Source organism: Parus major, chromosome 1 (assembly GCF_001522545.3).
Source record: "Parus major isolate Abel chromosome 1, Parus_major1.1, whole genome shotgun sequence".
Taxonomy (NCBI): domain Eukaryota; kingdom Metazoa; phylum Chordata; class Aves; order Passeriformes; family Paridae; genus Parus; species Parus major.
The window spans coordinates 34,333,221-34,352,002 of NC_031768.1; the positions used below are offsets into that span (position 1 = coordinate 34,333,221).

Here is an 18,782-nt window from a genome sequence, read left to right on the forward strand (position 1 = left end):
ATTGATTTTTATTGTTCTATCTAAAGGAAACTCTTTTCTACTTAATAACAACAGCATTATAAACTGCAACTGCAGAGATATTTTGAAATTACAGTTTAAATAGTATCATTAAGACATGCTTTGCTGATGTGCTCTTAAGGCAGACATAAAATGAAGCTGTATCTTTAAATGCTCTCTACAGCACCAAATGTTACTAAAAAAGCAAAACCAATTTCCATAATTTCCCTATGTCTCATAAAAATGTTTTGAATTAAGCAGAACATTAATTTGTAGGAGATAAGGCAAGACAAACCGTTTAGTATGGTCCAAAGGAAAAAAAACAAACCATAAAACTTAAGAGACCTTGAGAATCCTTTCAGCAGAGCTAAAAAGGCAGTCTAGACTAGATAACGCCACCAGAACCAGGATCACCAGATCTTCAGAAATGGAGACTACCATAAGTGGAAGACAGTGTACAGAGACTAAAATGTAATTTTTCTAGCATAAAGTTTCCTTTCCCTAGTTGTCATGGAATATGTAAAATACACTACTTCTGTGTTCATACCCATGCACTTCCCCTCCTTCAGAAATGATGTCCTCAGGCGGCCCCTTCTTTTTAAGCTCTCATGTGAAAAGGATAAAAATCAAGAACCACATGTCACTTTTAAGTTTTCAGAAATCCTATAAAATATTACAAACAACCAATTTGTGTTTCTTTTGCTTTTAATATTCCTGCCTGCTTACAAATATGCCTATAAATCTAATTGGACACCATGACATCAGTAAAAGAAAATGCTTGAAATTAATCTAATAGACTGCTGCATTAGAAACTTAAAACAATACACCCTTTCCATAAATAATACAGAACTTTATTGCCCTCCTTTAAATGAAAGCACTTCAGACATTGTTTGCTGGAAAAATTCACCTTTTCAACTTCAGCATGATTCAAGCTTTTCTCTTTGTCTTCACATAATCCCTGATGGCAGAGGGAGGTTGGTCAGGTACACAAAACTCCCTTTAGTTATATTGTTACTCCAATAAACCTCACCTAGCCCACTAAATTTTAATCCTGATTTGGCAACAGCTAGTTGGTGATAAAGGCAATTCTTCTTTTGACACAGAGTACATTCTTTGACAGCCTGTTCAAAAATTCACTTTTTTTAGCATGAAAGTACTCAAAAGCTGAAGTTTGTTCTTCTATTGCCCCTCCAAAAAGATGTCTCTGCTGTACTGAAGAGAAAAGGAAAGGTTAGGCCATGGATTCAAAGTAGCTGTCAAGAAACACAAACATAAAGTTGACTTAATAGCGTTATTAGGAAATGCGTTCTGGGCCCACCCTTGGCAGTAACACCAGGGTTAACTCAAGTTGTAGCAATATTTAAAACAGCTCTTCAATTTTCCTTCTCCACCCAACTAACAACAGAAAATCTTGTCAATAAATGAAAAACACCACGCGTATTTAAGTGAGAGAAACCATCTAAACTTCCAACATTTTTCATCCTCATTTTTTTTTAATCCAAAAGATTTGTACAGCATTTTTAAAAAATAACTTACAGGATCAAAAGGAAAATAAATGCATAGCTTTAAATCCTTAGAATACAACCTCCCCCTGTCGTGGAAGAGTTCAAAGTCATAAAGTGCTGCAGATATGACCACACATCAGACAAATAATCTAGTAACTAACTTATTTTTCTGGTTTATTTAACAATATTCCAGGCTTAGAACATTAAATAAAAAAAATCTCACAGACAATGGATTAAGACTAACAATGGTTTTGCTCTTTTTTTTTTTCTCTTTTTCTTCTCCTTTTTTTAAAAGAATGCTGAGACACATCAATTGAACCGACTACAATTTTATTTTGGATACCAAAAAATAAAAATAAGCTGGAAGGAAGAGAGTAGTGCATTGCACTGATCTCAGTAAAACTGCTTGTAAGCATCACTGTTTACGTTCAGCCCTAGGAGGATGAAGATGGATACTGCCAACAGGGGAAGGCCAAGTGCAGACCAAGTGTGCTCTGAGCTTTGCCTAGATTGTGAGGGCACAGCTTTAAATTATGCTCATGTATGTATGCTCAATTATATAAGATAAGATCCAGCAGATTTTCTGTAGGTCCTGGAAGGAGGGCTTGCAGTGGTGGTAACAGCTGATGCAACTGATGACCATAAAAAGCAAGAGCTCTTCCTGGGTGTCACAGGAGCTCAGGTATCTCGCTCCCTTCCATAATTTGATTTTGTTGCCCTCACAGATAGCCCACACACTTGTGGGATTTTAGGCCAAGCCTATGTTTTTCACCTTGGAAAACATAACACCTCTTCAGTGGACATCGAGAATAGCAACATTCAATAGGATGCACAGTGAGTGTACAAGTGCAAATTAGTTTTCAGGAGGCTGGAAAGTGAAACCCCAGGCTTACTAACAGCCAAATACAGGCTACACCATCTGGTGACTGTATTTTTCCCAGGCTTAAAAAATTCTGTTTATGTAGTTGCAATTACTTACTTCACTGTTCCTTCAGCCTAACCTCTGTTCTTCCTCCTCACTCACCCATCCCTTCCCACCACCTACAAAGAACACAGAGGCCTCAAACTTCAAAAGCAATTAAACCAAACCATAAACAAACAGTTTGGCAATAGATTCAATTCCATTGCCATTCTCATTTCTGTATGTTCCTGCTGTCTGTGCCCTTTTTACAACCCAATGTCCATGGGTGCCACAGTGTGAAAAAACCTCAACTTTCTTCCTCCAGAAGAGTAACAGACAGATATTGCTCAACATAGTTGTAGACTTAACACAGAGGTGGGGGGGTGAGACACCAGTAACAGAAATAAAACCCCAAGCAAACCTTGATTGTAATTGGAAAATGCCAAGAGTCCTCCACAGCATCTCAGAAAAAAAATGTGGTGCATCCAACTTTGTGTCTAGCGTGAACTCTGATCATGTTTGACTGCAGTATTTCACAAGAGATGCGGGGTGGGGGGGGTGCGCGTGTCTCAGGTTGGTTTCCTTTCTTTCTCCTTGTTTGTCAAGTTCTCAAAAGGGCTTAAAAAACTTATGCTTGGAGACACAAAGGGAGCAGTTACAATACACAACTAATCAGAAACAGTACTCAAACATTAGACTGGAAAGGACCAAAGTCCACTCTACAAACTGAATCGAAAAGAGACAGGTGAAAATGTTGTTAAGTGCTAACATAACAAAAAACAATTTTAAAGATTCACTAAATACATCAGAAAAAATGGAGGGGTCCCCTTCTTTTAAATATATTTACATAATATTAAAGCTTTTTATTTTGCTTTTCTTGCCAACAAAATATTCTAGCTACCCTGGGCAAAGACCCCATTAAATGAAGAGGTTAAGGATTTTATAACACAGACAAACCGTTAGACCCGTGGCCTGTAGACGTCTCCCTGCCCTCTCCTTCCCCCTGTCCCTTAACCAAAGTGCTGATGCCTTGACTGCTACATACCACATGGCATCAGCACAAGGTCAAGGTAACACAACACTGTCTCAACCCCACACTTGGTTCCCACTTTGCAAAAGCACAAGAGACTACAATCAGGGCTTGCTTAGACACAAAGCAAAACAAACAATAAACCAATTTTGCCATTTAGCTGCAGTTAAATGGTAAAACTGGACTAATGTGGACACAGTAATACCAGTTTAAGTGTTCATACCATTTACACAGCACTGGAAAGGAAAATAAATTATCCTGGTATAAATGCATCCACACTACAGCCTATGCCAGCACAGTATCAGTTAAAATAATAACACATCAGTCTCCTAACCAACAGAATTATACCAGCTGAACTTTTCTAGCATAGACCAGACCTAAGACATGAGGTAGTGAAAATCAGGCTCGAGATTTTTTTCATTCCATACCAACAATATATTCTAAAAATATTCACTGCTCAGATCTATGGATTTTAAAAAACATTTTAAAATCCAAAATTTAAAGCTATCATCCTGAGTCACACAGGATTTACAAATGGAGGCATAAATTTTAAAAACTTCCTCAAGGTCCTAACTCAGGAAAATAATTTTATGATAGAAAGCACATAAGCATGTGTTTGTCTCCTAATGAAACAAGTGGAAAGGAAGCACATGGATAAGTGCTTTCTGAAATCTGGGCCACAGTCAGAAACCACGGTCTTTGTAGAATTTATTTCCTCATTAATTTCAGTGCTGTTTGATCACAAGTCATTCATGTTTTAAGACAGTGGGAGAAACACAGACAATGGAAGCTAAATCAAGTTTGTTACAACTGTTCAATATTTACAGCATTCATAGCATAAAACAGAAGAATTTTTGGTAACTTAAGACAAATACCTCTTTTCTTTGTCATTAAATGTACCGCAGCAGTCCTGTTAAACAAACCCACTGTCTCGAATATTAAAGAAATTATTGTTTATGTTTACCGAGTCATTTAAATTAAAAATCTGTTCCTGTTCCAAACCCCACTCTCCTTCATCTTCGTCCTCCGGTTCTGCCTCAGACCCATTGCGACTGTTCTCATACAAAAAGATCTGCTCATCCACATGAGCTGGGGCCAACCGGTTTCTCTTTGCACTCACAACATTAGCAGAAGAACCAAAAAGGCGTTCAGGGAAGACCCTCGTGGCCAGAATACACCAGTATTTTTGAAGAACCTTTGGTAAAACTGGAAACAGTGCTAGTCTGTCAGACCACCACTTCAACGGGTCTTCATTCAAACCAAGGACCTTTTGTGACTTGAAGTTGCTCAGCTCCTCAACGATTTGAGCATGCCATTCCTCCTGGTCTTCCACGCCTCCTGTCTGGCAAAAGATCTCTGCGAGCATGTTGTTGATGACACTAGTAGGAGGAGGAGTAGAGGAGATGATGATTTTTTTCATAGGGGGCTCTTCTGAAACAGTGAAGAATTTCTCCTCAGTTCTAAAGCTATTTTCTTTTACTTTCTCCAGCAGGCTTTTTGCTTCTTCCACCACTCTGTTTTCCACCTGCTGCCTCTCAAAGGCTGAAAGAAAAGGCAGTTTCTTGTAGCGGGGATCCAAGAAAGTTGCAACATTGAGAAACATGTCTATCTCAGGTGTGTGCTGGTAGGTGGTTGACAACTCTTTAGCAATCACCTCCTTTGCCATGCTGATTTCTTTCAAATCATTCTCTTTGATGTTCAGAGTTGTATTCAGAAGCATATGGAGAAGTGGTTTCACCATGCTTATCGTCGGGTACTTGGAAGCAGACATCATCTCTGCAACCTGCTTGAAAGGCTGGAGCAGCTCCACCAGCCCTTCGATTGTATTCCACTCACTGGATTCCAGCATGAGGTGGTGGTTGTTGCTGTCCTCCACCAGAACAGCCGCAATGACAAACTGCTGCTCCTTGAGGCGCTGCAGCATAGCGAGCGTGCTTCCCCACCAGGAAACACGGTCACTTACCAGCATGCAGTGGAGAATATTCTGCTGCTTCTGCTTTTCGCTCAGCATGTACATTGCAACCGTAGACTGCTGAAAATACTCCACCAGCTTTCGGCACCTGGCAAGAAGGTTGCAGAGTTTGGGGAGCTGAAAAGCTTGTTGTATTCCTGCATTGAAAGTGTGGCCCAAACAAGGCATCTGTACGGGAATATCTAGGAGAGAGCAAGCTTTTACAATGTCTTTACTGTAATCTGTTGTAGCACCAAACACTTTTGTATTGATCCCCCACTCAATAAATGTTTCATAAAGGACTCGTGTAATGGTCTCTGCAGTGTTATCCTCTGGTACTTCAAAAGTTTTCAAACACCGTGAGTTCACAGCCAGGCAGTTGGCAGGACTGCTGCTGAGAAAGTGAACCGCCACGGTTACATACGACCTGTTCTGGTTTTCACTCCTCCACATGTCTGTGGATATGCCACACCACAGAACCTCAGTCAGCTCCTTCAGCACAATTTCTCTAATAGCACTGTACTTTTCAGGAATCGCTTTTGTACAGAAGTACTTCCGGCTCGGAAGTTCATACCTGGGGTCCGCTGTTCTCAAGAGGGCCTTGAAGGTAGGTTCATCAACGATGGAGGCTGGATACATGCCCTCGCAAATTAAGCTGATGACTGCAGATGTTAGTTCCTGATGTTTTTTGTTTTCATAGTTCTGGTAGGTCTTCATAATGAGGCTATCTTGAACAACCTGCTGTGATGACTCCGGCTTGATTTTTGAAAATGCTGTGGCAAAGGCTTCCCTCATTTGCTCAGTGTTACTTTTCACAAACTCACAGAATTCATCGGGGTGATTTTTCTCAAGGTGGTAGGAAAGGTTGGACGTGTTTCCTGAATAGGCAATCTGTGCCATGCAAATACGGCAGTAGATCTTCTTCCACTGTAATATGCATCCTTCCGCATTGGTATCAAACCCAAAGTACTTCCACACTTTACTCTTTGCTCTCGGATGAGCCACTAACTTTAGGTCAGATGGGGAACCTTCTAAACTTTTATTCTCCATTGCTTCTTGGCCACCGTCCCACCTTTTGATCCTTCACTCATTAATGAGTACCTGATAAAGGCAGTAAGATAAAGATACAATGAGAAAGCACAAGTTTGACCACACTCAACTACGTGAAATCAGCGTTTCTGTGAAAGTATCAAGAAACCTACTCACTAATTATATTTGCAAATTTAAAGATGAAATTTTCAGGAATTATGACCTACAAGAAGCCCACTGGATTATGAGAAATTAAAAGATGTTTTAATACAGCCCATTATTCTGCGAAACTGAGCTAGAAGATCCGAGTAAATATTTTTTTCTGGAATTTCCTAATTCTGGGTAAAGAAAGTGTAACCACCACCGCAGACTTGATAAATTACTGTCACAAAAATTGGTCATATGCTATAGCATTTTCCTACCTCTTTAGTTAGAACTAGACCAACATCCTCTTGCCTAAGAATTACTGAACTTTGCTGTTAACATTTATTCCAATTGAAACCTGATACTGAAGGAGCAAAGGTTTTCTTATTTGTTTATTTTGAAAGTAGTTTTGTTAGTTTGATCTAACCATTCCAGCTTTTGCTTTAAAAAAAAACAAAACAAAACAACATAATAAAGAATCTGTGATGCAAATTATGGCAATAATCTGCTCCTCTCAAATGTAAAGATGTTTTTTGACTGAAATATAAGGTAAACAAGCTTGAACCTACATGCAGATAAACAATACGTGTCTGACACCTATCCCATCCTCTTTCTGGAATCAAAGGCATCTCCTGAAGTACTAGTTCACAACCATGGTTCCTGGAATAACAGTGTATTATAATTACAGGAAAAGCAGACAGGGAAGCACTAATAAATGTTATTATCCACATCAGCTGGAAAATAATTTTGCTGTATTTTCTTCAAAAGGCTACAGAAGGAAGCCTTTGGGAGGGGATGACACTAGAGATGAGTGTGGTGTTAAGGCAAGTTGGCAATCTGTACCTTGATATCTGCACAGGAAAACACTTCTTGCGCAGGCACATGCAAGTGCTACTTGAGGCCTACAGTGCCTCTGTGAACGGTGCTGGCAGCTGGCACCCACCAGAGCTGATCTCACTACACCAAAAAGCCAAGTCATAGCACAGTACAGCTGCACCCTGACACCTCTCTTTCTTCCATATCACCATGACAGTAACAAGCCCTTTTCCAGGGCCTTGGGGAGCATTGGGAAGGAGAAGGAAGATATTAGTTAGACATGGATGCAGCCCCCTTCACAAAAATCCAGAGAAAGAGAACAGGAGAGGAACAGGAGGAGCATTAGACTGAAAACAACAGCATTGCTACTTCTCTGCTCTTCAGGAGCTGCACCTGTGTCCAAGCCCAGAAACCCTCAGGTGGTAAGACTGGCTGGTTAGGGCAGGAAGAACTGACTTTTTCATATTGCTGCAAGGGAATATTTAAAAAAAAAACCAAAAAAGTACATGTGCAAGCTTCTCTGGGGTGCTTTCTGCTGTTGGTGAATATTCACAAGGAAAGACAGTTTTCTCTCTGAACTACAGCTGGTATTTTGCAACATTTTCTGAATGTCTTGAATGGAAAACCAAAGACAGGTTAACCAATACTAAACATACTTATCTAAACACAGCTGTTGGTTTAGAAGCAGAATGAGAGATGCAGGGCAAGCATTTTACTGGATTTGTTCTTAAGATTTACTTCTGGGTGTAGACACTTCGCATTTTTTCCTGAGGGAGGGGCAATGTTCTGCCTACTAGCATGCCTTCTACTGTGATTCATTCTGTGCCTTTAAGTTGCCAGGATAAACTATTGATTCAACATGGTAATGCTGCCTAATTCCAAACATGTGCATATCAACAGCACCAAGGTATGCAATCCCACAAAAACTGATGATTTTGAAAGAGCAAGTGGTGTAATGTGTAATGAAGTAACCCTGCCATGCCATCAGATAGTGCACTGACATATCATATCGATACATATTATCATAGCTTTTAGACTCCTCTGTTTCAATCCACAACATGGTGTCACCTGGAAGCACAGAGGGTCATGGCATTTCATTAAATCTTATAGTTCCCTCTGCAGTTACCTGGCAATTCCTGAAAGTAAAGAGGAAGGCACTGAAATAAAAGAGTTGATGCATCTTTAATATTTAAAATTAGTATGACACACCTCAGATCATAAAAAGTTCATCACCAATTGACAAAGTAGAAGTTATTTCAGATTTATGGGAGTGTTACAGACTCACCCCACTCTTCATTCTTATGTATGTCACAGCTTTGCTTTCATTTTGTGATATATCAGGCACTTGGCAATAGTGGCCCAGAGTAGCATTGCCACAGCTAAGGATATGCCAGTACAATACAGCCTTTAGTAAAAGCTCAAGAATAAACTTCCCATCATCCCTGCCTCTCATCAAGTGTTATACAGCATAACTGGTATTACAAACACAAATCAAAAACCCCACACCTCTCATTTTACTTCAAGAAGAGGCAAACTTTTCCACTTTCAGTGGAACAGTGTTCATAGTCTAGTCCTGGCAAAATCAACAGCAATGCTGAATTCCCACCCACAGAGGAGAGCACCTCTGGAGAAGCTGCTGTTTCTTTCCCTTGCCTCCTCCATGCAGCTGGCCAACATCACCAGTACTGGGACCAAGGCTTCTAAGAGCTGGCAGAGAGGATCAGCTCTGTGGGCTTTGCAGTGAACTCTGCTGCCACAGGAGGAGGAAGAGTCCAGACTTTCTAGCACCTCATCCCTGCTGTTCTTGAGGCAGGCTGTGCTGTCTCCTCACACTTCTCAGACCCCCTGTCTCATTCTCCTAACACAAACCCATGACTTCCCTCTCCAGGGCAGGCCTTGGGCTAAAATATTAATGCTAGCATTGACTTGTGTCGTGGAGCACAGCCATGCTACTCTTGCAGGCAGGGCTCAGCTTCAAAATTGCTTCGAAACCAGCATGACAGTCACTTGGATTGTGAGACCAAGCATGGGGATGTGAGAAAATGTGGGGAGTGCAGACACCCTACAACCTTAGCTCTGCCTCCCTGTGCATGCACAGCAATGGTACCCTGTGAGTATCCTCGTCCCACAGCCTCTGCCTCAGTCAGCAGAGGGGCAACCATAAAGCAAGTGATTCCTCATCCTGAAACTAACTTAACAACATTTATAGGGGCATGCGTGGGGAGAGGGTTTAACTGCTTGATGCAACTGCATTTTTGCCTGCCATCAATCCTTCCTACTTGGTCAGTTCTCTACCCACCTCTGGATGATTTACAACCTGGATCTCACACGGCTTAGAGCAGGAAGTGGTCTCACTATGCTTTGCTCCTATAAAGAGTCCTCAAAATATGAATCAAAATTAAGAGACGCATGATCCTAAATCAACATTTCACAATTAACTGTAAAGAAACTTGGTACAAATGAGGACATTGAATAACTAAAAATTGAGGAAATAAAAAAAAGTATGAAATTTCAACCACTTTTAAAAAGAACAGGAGTCACCTTTAAGGTCTCTTTAACTTAATCCACATAACCATTATCTTCCGATACAGTTTTCTACACATTACAGGCATTACAGGTTCCAAGTTTAACTACAAAGACTTCAAAAGTACTACATAACACTCAGGATTTAGGTTTCCCCTACCAAATTTCAATTAAATATGTACAGTAGAAGAAAAAATGCAGGAGGAAGATGCCAAATAAATTCCCTGAGAAGATTTTAATTATATGAACCATTTTTCTTATCAGTAGGATGACTTTTGGTGATCACATTTCCACTGGTAATATCCTGGTGTCACAATTAATATTAGTTTATCTTTTATCAATCCACTGATTAGATTTGTGTTTTTAAAAAACTGTTTTAATCAAGAACTTTAGTCATGCAGGGCTTTTTTCCTCCTTCCAATTAATCAAGATTAAGCACTGCAAAGAAGTCCAAGCAGTAATTTCTAAGAAAATTATTAATAATTTAAACCACTGAACAATAAAACTATATATTAGCAGTTATACTGTTTATGCAATTAGTACTTGAAGAAATATTTTTAAGTTAAACTGAAGTTCCCCTTTATTTCTGCACTTTCTTCTATGTTGATTTTAGTTAGTGAAGCAATTGCTGACTGCACACCCTGTATGTAGTTTCAGCTCTGTATTTTCCTTCCCTGAGCTTCAAGATCAGAATTTCAAGTGAACTTCCCTACTCTGTGTTGAAGTGGGGGATATTCACTTGAATAGAGAATGTTACCATTTTTTCAGCTTGCAATGCAAAACAATTACCAAGTTTTTGTACTGAACCTAGATTTCAGACCTCAAACTCTTTCCCCAAAAAAAGTCTTGAATTCCATCAAGAAAAAGCAGAATAACTCTAGTAGGATGTGAAAGAATACATGGGTTACTTTTAAAAGAACACGTGCCAAGAGCACGCAATTCTTAAGTTAGAGTAAGGAAAAATAAAAGTGAAACTAGTTTTGTTTACTTGGATTAAATTCCTGAGCACTTCTTCACAACAAGGGTAAGAAACCAAGTTTTTCTTGGAAAATGAAGAGGCAGAAGGGCTGCACTGAGACCTTTCACTCACCCACAGAGCTAAAGGACAAGCCAGCAGACATCTCTCTTTTTTAAATCTTCCAAGAGAGATCTGCAGTTCTGCTGCACAGAGAGTGGGAACTCTGAGATGGAAACTGGGGCCAAGGAAGCCAAGATCAGAAGAACGGTTATCTCTGTCTCCCTGTCCTGTCCTTCCCAGCTCCCCTTTGCCACTCCAAGCTCATCCCAGGAAGACACTCTGACAATAAAATGCCTTCATTTTTGAGAGCTACGGACAACCCCTCAAAAAGATACAGAAAATTTTAAACATACACACCTCTCTAGATTACCATCTGAAAAAGCTACTCAGAGTTTTCTTACAGGAACTGTAGTTTACTGATTCAAATTTGTTATAACAAGAGTTTTGCTTTTTGTTGCACTGACATCACTATTTTGAAGTTAATAATGGAAAGCAGGTTCAGCTGGGGAAAAGGGTTCCAGTTGTTAAGGTGAATCACTTTAAACAACAGCTGGACCCAGCGAGTGAAAACAAGGCAGCAGGTAACTGCCAAGAGGGAACTGCGGACAAACAACTAGCTGAGGAAGAAACCACTTGCCCTTGGAAAAAAAACATCCCAAGTCAGGGCTCAAAGAAAACTTTTCACATCTGTCAAATCTGCCTTGTTCCCACTTAGGCAAGTGACATTTCCTAGGTTGGATCTTTATTGCCTTTCTCTGGCATTTCCAAATTCAACACTTTTTTTTTTCAATAGCAGCAAAGAGCACAGTGCAACAAAACACGGGGTCACACTTTCGTCATGCTGTTTCTCTGTGGTTCGAAAAAAGATCTGGAAAGTGTTACACACCCTAGGCAAAATACCCAAATTTCCTCTGCCAAGAAACGCTAATGCTAGAAAAACGCTCAGATGACTTCAAACCATATGCACATCTGCCATTTTTGTCACCAGGGTCCTCTCATTTGTTTGAGGGTTTCGTTGCTGCCTTTTGAGAATGAGAAAAGGAATCCCAGCAGAAGAATCGGGAATGAAAAAAAAAGTAGACAAAACACTACCCAGGGATGCGACATGTGATAAAATGAACAAATAAGCTCCTAATGTGTGGTGTACTTCTTCCATCACCTTCCTAGTACTTCAGATACTCTCTATACCAATGTTCTCATCTGCCTGAACTCCTTACTGAAACACTAGGCCCTCGCAATATTACTTTTTTTTACTGTTCCTCTGGTTGAAACTATCGACAGGACCACAAAGGCTCACTTGCTGATAAAGAGCAAAAGTTAAAGGCATGGACATCAATGCAGCTATATGGTCAGCTCTGACGATAACATCTGCCCAAACTCAGTTTACTCTAAGTCTGTAAGTTTAGAAACATTTTACTTTTCAAGAGTAATGTAAGCAGATCATTCTTTTTCTGACAAACTCAAAGTTTCCCCTAAGTCAGCACTTATCACGCTGTTGATCCAAATCAGAAAAGTGCAAAAACCTAACTTCTCAAATCCACGACTAACCAACCTGAAGTCCCTTAGAAAAAACTACAAGTGTCACTCACTTGTCAGCTTAAAGGCTATCAGCGACTGTCAGACGGTATCAAATACTAAGCTTCGGAGTACAGGTATGTTCCCCTCCTGAAGCAGCCGGGACAGGGAAGCCGAAAGCGGCGGTCCTGGTGGGGTGGTGGCACAGCGGGCGGCGGTGGCAGGAGCGCCCGGGTCGGGGAAGGCTGCCCGCCGCTACCCGCCTTCCAAGCACCTACCTGGGCTGAGGGAGGGAGCGCCCGCGCGGCTCTGAGCCGAGGTCTCAGGAGACACTGTCAGAGAGCCAAAGAGAGGAAGAGGAGAAGCGGGGACCCCCGACCCACGGAGCCCCCACGCCGCCTCCCGAGGCCACAAGTCAGGCCGGCGTGCAGCCAGGCGCCCGTCCCGGGCCCGGCCCCCCGCCCCGCCCCGCTTCGCGTCCGGGGCGGCCGCGGCCCGGGGGCCGGACGGGGCGGTGGGGCCGGGGCCTGGTGCCGGGAGCGAGGGCGGGGTGCGGCGGGGAGGGGCAGGGCGCCCCGCCAGTCGCAGCCCCCCCGGGACCGCTGCCCTCGGGAAGGCGGGGGGTCCTGCTCGGCCGGCGAAGGGAAGCAGGGGGGGAGTCCGGCGGCGGCGCCCGTGCTGGGGCCACCGCGGTGCCTCAGCCCCTGCCCCGCTGCGGGAGATGCGGCACGGCCCGGGCACCCCGCGTTATAGCCAAGGTCGTGGCTGCCCTGTTCTTCCCTTCCCTTCACTGTCCGGCCGCTCCCGGCTGGGCCGCGCGGTGTCGGCCCCAGGGCCCCGGAACTGCCGCCTGCCCGTGGTGGGTGAGGGGAGGCGCGGCAAACTTTCCCCTCTCCGCGGCGGGGGCTGCCGCCCCCCGGCCCGGAGCTGCCCCGCCCCGCCCCGCGGCGCCAGCTGCGGTGCTCACCTGAGGCCGGGGCGCAGCGCGGCTGGAAGCGGCGGCGCAGCTGGTGCAGGATGACGCGGAGGCCGATGCAGTACACCCGGAGCAAGGGCACCAGCGCAGACAATAGCGACATGGCCGCCTCCCGCCCCGCGGCGGCAGCGGGCTCGGGGCGCGGCGGGGAAGGCACTGGGCGAGCAGGCGGCCGGCGCGCTGTTTCCGCCGGGCCGGGCCGGGCCAGGGGGCGCGGCGCGGCCCCCACCCACCCACGGAAGGGAAAGCGCCGCCGCTGTCACCGCAGCGCCCGGGCTCGCCGCGGCTCCCGCCCTTCTGGGCATGTGCGGTGGCGGGGGAAGGGAAGGGAAGGGGCGGCGGCGGGCGGACCGGCCTCGGCGGCGGCGGTAGCAGCGACGACGCGGCGGCTCAGCCCCCGCCGGGACGGCCGAGCAGCTGGGCAGGGGGAGACGGAGAGGGGCGGCGTGCGCGACCCAGCAGCGAGGGGGGAGGCGGGGGCGGCGGCGTGACAACCCGCCCGGGGAGGCCGCCGGGGTTGGGGCGCAGAGACTCCTGCTTCCAGGTCTGTGACAGCTAGGAGCAGTCGGTGCCTAGGCGGAGTGGGGCACCCGGCGTTGTTTCAGGATCCCGTGTCTGAAAGCGCTCATCGGGTTGTGTCACCATTTCCCTTCACTCTGGCACAAATGAGGGGCTTCTGCGGATTCCCACGGCATCGCTGGGTCTGGGCAGGGCCCCGTCACCTCGGGTATCCCTCAGGCTCACCCCTCTCGAAGTCTCAGTTGCAGGTACCGATTTCTCCGAATGTAGTTCAGAGTACGGAGCCTTCCTACCTCAGGAGCCAGAATTTTACACCTGTCTGATGAATACCTTCTTGTCAATGATAACTGGTATATCGCATGCTATAACTCGAAAGTTTCGTTAGTTTTCTGTTTGAAAAACAGTTTAGTTTGAGAACTTAGTTTGAGTACTCAGGACAGAAATGTGGGTCCTGTCTACCAGTTCTGGTAGGTGACTGGTTTCAACTATAGGAAATAGAGTGCCTAGTCCTGATGTCGTGGTTTTCATTCACAGAACTGGTGGGTTTCCAAAAATGCAGATGAGCCTCAGTATCGATACAAACTAAATATCGGTCATTGAACAATAGGGGATGTTGGCCGATAAATTCAGTTTCAAATCTTCAGGTAACTTTTTGTCTCTGAGAAAGGTGGGGAGCCATAAAAAGTTCTGGAAGTGTATTTGAAATGTAATCTCCTGGCCTTTAAAAAAACCAAAAAACAACCCACTCTATACTTTCTAAAAAAAAAATACAATTAACAACATATTTTTCAGTATCAGATTACATTGCTCAGCAGAACTGACTTCATATCTTCTGTCAGAAATGCACATAAAGTAAAAGCATAGTGTGTAGTTGCTCTGGGACAAAACCAACCATTTAATTTTACGGATCTCTGGTGATTATTATTTTTTTTTATTAACACATAGAATTAGGCAAACATAAACGATAGACATCATTAAGTCACATCAATGAGGGATTCATTCTTAATGTATATTTTCTGCAACCATGCATGGAGTAGTAGAAAGAGCAACACATAAAACAACATGAAAGAAGAAACACATTTACTAAAGGTGAATTATTCTTTCAACTTATCTCTGTAAAAATCAAATCTTGACTCTTTTATGTTGCTTTACATCCTTTTCTCAGAACTACACCATTAATGAAAGCTCTTTCAACATTAAACTGTGAAACTTGCCTACAGTGTATTTACACAATCTGTATATAAATAAACCATACTTTCTCAGGTTTTCTAGTATAATAAAATAAATTGATGCATATTCAAGCTACTGCAATAAATACTTCTCTGTCTATTTTTCAGACAATGCTATCCAAGGAATTATACTGAAGGAAAACTGATGGGTTAACATTACAGTCTTATTGTACCCACTGCTTTTTCTCAGTGTGTTACAATGATTTTCAGCCCTCCATAGTTTACAGCCTCACAGAAAAAATAAGGAATTTTTTTTTCCAACAATATATTAAACAATTTTTTTCTAAAGGCTTATGGGGCATGGAGGAGGAATGAAAGTAATTACAAAAGGCTGTAGTCTTTGATTATTTTTAAATCAGTCTTCTAATACAGCCTCATTTTAATCAATACTTCCTTTTCTTTGGTTTTCAACAGCTTGCATCTTATTGACACTGTTTTTTTTCTTGCAGTCATTTACTGCAAAGCCTCAAGTATTCAGGCTGGAATCTCATCCATCTACTTTAGATACTTCACTGAGACATTATTACCTCAATGAAAGTTTTGGTGTCTTAGCCCTGGAAGGGACAAAAGGAGCAATCTAATTCCTCAGCTTTGCTGGATGGGCAGAGGACACAGAGAGAGGCACTTCTGAAGACCTGCAGAAAATGACAGCTTTCTTTGAGGCACTTAGAGTGCCTCCTTCTTTCCATTGACTGCAAGTGAACTCACAGTGCCAGTGAGCAAAGCCAGCCTGCATCTAGAGCACTGATATCCTCTTGGAAACCCATCTGAAACACTCCTAACACTCCATCGACACAGGATCCAGCCTCTCTATCCCTACTGCAGGACTGACGTTAATGAGATCACAGTGCTTCCACCCACATTTTGCATAAAGATGCAAAAACTTGTAAGAAAGGAAGTGGGTGATGTTTTTAGACTAATTTAGCCCTGAGCTCCAACTTCCCAGCAGAATGGCATAATCAGCAACCATCGGGTAGTATGGATGGTAGGTGTTGCAGCTGAGCGCCTATGCAGCCTGGAACACATGAGGCACAAGGCCACATCACAGAAGATAAAAACCCAAGGTTGTCCTAGCATTCCAGATGCTCTCTGGCACAGGGTGACCAGTTACAAGGTTATGCTTTGTTTTCCTTGTCTCCTGTATTACATATCTTTTCCACATGTGAGTTTGTTCCCCTTGTTTTTTCTTGAGATGAGAACTGGAGCAAACAACTCCTCGTATCCACACACAGAAGGAGCGATTGATGTTTTCTTGCCTAAGCATGGTGTAATACTTGGGGTAGTCTTGTAAGATGTCAGTGACACATCAGTCCCTCTCTAATGGTAAAATGTACACTTGCACTCCTGTGCTTAGCTCAAGTCATGCTCAGCCCTCTGCACCTATGTGGAAGCTGATGGCCCATGTCGGAAAAAGCCAGACGTAATTCTGACTGCTGCTAATTTTTCAGGCTTCTAGAAGGGATTTAAATGCCTGTCTTCCTAAGCTGGATTGTACTGGGACTTGAGGCAAGAGATAAGTGCCTATCTTCTCAGAACAGGATCTCCTTAACATGTGTGGGTGAATATAGTTAAATGCCTGAGGAGCTTTCAGGTTCAGCAGAGAGTTGCTCACAGTAATAGGCAGTGCTGGGAAACAGTCAGTTGGGATTGCATCTGGAATTCATGGTAGGGGTTTTTTCACCTGCAGACAATTCTGACAGGCTGCTTTTATTTCTTTTTTTGACATATGCTTTTTTTTTTCCTTTCCTCTATGCAAGAATAATAATTTTAGGTACCCTCAAACTAGACACCATCTTACCTAATATTGGACACTTGAGCATTGCAGGATTATACAGAGGAGTAAGCTCTTAGACAGCCTTTGTAGTAGCTTGGGGAGGGTCAGTTACTTAGAAGGGGAAAGAAACTTTGCCAAAGGGAGAGGTTTCTGTAAGCTACAGAGTAGAAAGTCCCTGGGACTGAGAGCAGGTTTCTCTGCTCTGGGTGATCATCTGATGCCCACTGTTCTTCAGTAACACTGGGGAAGACAGACAGTGGATTGTTCTAAGACCAACCTTTCTGTGTGACAGAACCATGCTACAGCAGTTTCCCATGAAGGGGGATGGATGGCTTTTGGTCCCTCTCAGCCTTTTTCAGATATTCCACTTTTCAAGAAAATAGTGAATTGCCACTGTGGCTATAAGGAGGTGACACTCAGGAACTCAGTAAAGAAAAGAAATCTGAGGGCTTTTTAGCCTAGCTTTTAAGTAATGGGAATGAGGCAACAGTGTTCAAATCCTTATTCCCTGAAGAATCTACACATTTTAGACTAGAGAAGAACAGGATGAAATGTGGACTAAAGTGCAGTAGAGTCTTGGAATAAGGACAACTTCCCCTCTTCCCCAAAATGTCAAATCACTCAGCTATCATGCAAGAAGCATAGTGTGCTTATTGTTCCTGCTGAGTTGTTTTTTTTAATCAACCATCTCTGCAGCAATTGTTGTATTTGTATATCTAAGTATTCAGTGTATGTCACATTTTCAGGATCTATCTGGTCTGGGTTTGCATTCCCCTTACCTCATATGCCTTCTCCATATCAGGTAAGTTCTGAGCATCCCCCCTGCAGCTCAGTCAAAACTCATAGACTTAAGAGTCAGAAGATGTGCCAAAAAAAAGAATTAAAAAAAAAAAAAAAGTTTAAAAAAATCTCCAAAATATCTGTTTACCCATAAAACTTACATGGAGGCATAAATATAAAGCAGGTGAGCTGCTAACAAAAATACACAAACTTTTGTTAAAAACTTCTATCACAAAACACTTAAAAATACTACATATATTTAGAATTGAGCAGGGGTATTACCAGGCTTCCACTGTACATGGCAACTTGACTTGGCTTAAAGAAGAACAAGACATATGGAAATTCTAGATGCAACCAGCATTATTTCAGCAGTGGAAATCAGTTCTTATGTAATTCCTGGATTTATTGGAAAATGTGTCTAAGTAGATTAACTGATTGATTAACATACATGAAGTTTCAAAAGCCCTTTGACAAAATCCTGCGCACAAGGGATAAACACTCAGGGGATAAGAACCACCATATTTGCAAAACAAATATAAAGTAAGAATAGAAACAAAACCCCACAGAGAGTGAAACAAAGGGATTGATTTTCATCAAAAATTATGGCCACTATAGAAATGGCTTTGTTGACAGTTAGTTCATTTGTGTTAAAAAGCATCTAGTGTCAGTAACTGCCATGTGGTTATTTCAGTGTTTGTACAGGGATGTCTGCAAGCACCTGTGCCATTCCCTATGCAACAGTGCCCAACCCATAGCTAAGAGTATTTTGTTAGGGTTCAGCCAACAGACAGGAAGATTATTATGGTCCAAAGCAAGAGTTTTCCATGACACCCAGGTCCTCCATATGTCTTTGATCTCTTCCTTAGCAATACTGTAAGATAAACACATTTTTCATCAGAAATGTGGCTAGCACCATTCTACGAAGGAAATAATAAAGCAGAATCACACCTCAAAAACTGTGAGTTGATCTGCACCTGTACTTTTGTTGCATCTGCTTGCAAGAATATTTGTGTGCCACCTAAAATAATATTGCACAAGGCAAGCTTTGTGGGGAGAATATAGCAGCAGACCAGTT

At 42.9% G+C, this 18,782-nt stretch overlaps 2 protein-coding genes across 7 annotated transcripts in view; both read right to left on the reverse strand.

Moving 5' to 3' along the window:
• DHRSX (dehydrogenase/reductase X-linked) overlaps window positions 1–18,782 on the reverse strand; it is a 202,580-nt gene that overhangs the window by 147,889 nt on the left and 35,909 nt on the right. Inside the window, exon 1 of one of the 2 annotated variants that reach the window (XM_015625572.3) lies at window positions 13,397–13,599. The exons of the other annotated variant lie outside the window; for it this stretch is intronic. Within the exon in view, the coding sequence (XP_015481058.1) occupies window positions 13,397–13,508 (112 nt within the window). The 5' untranslated portion in view covers window positions 13,509–13,599. Of the gene's footprint in view, window positions 1–13,396; window positions 13,600–18,782 lie in introns of those variants that run through there. 2 annotated transcript variants of the gene reach the window in all.
• Window positions 1,471–13,484, reverse strand: ZBED1 (zinc finger BED-type containing 1). 5 transcript variants are annotated; one of them, XM_033513813.1, is made up of 3 exons: window positions 12,708–12,862; window positions 7,127–7,217; window positions 1,471–6,485 (listed from the first exon to the last, which is right to left on the reverse strand). In XM_033513813.1, exon 3 carries the CDS (start codon window positions 6,432–6,434, stop codon window positions 4,347–4,349), a length of 2,088 nt encoding a protein of 695 aa, XP_033369704.1. In that variant the 5' UTR covers window positions 6,435–6,485; window positions 7,127–7,217; window positions 12,708–12,862; the 3' UTR covers window positions 1,471–4,346. The 5 variants fall into 5 exon arrangements, with proteins under 5 accessions (XP_033369704.1, XP_015481013.1, XP_015481032.1 ...); XM_015625527.1 differs by lacking the exons at window positions 7,127–7,217; window positions 12,708–12,862 and adding an exon at window positions 13,397–13,484; XM_015625546.2 differs by lacking the exon at window positions 7,127–7,217.

Excerpts from the sequence above, each read along its gene's own strand:
- ZBED1 (XM_015625527.1), bottom strand. The coding sequence starts at position 6,434 with ATGGAGAATAAAAGTTTAGAAGGTTCCCCATCTGACCTAAAGTTAGTG.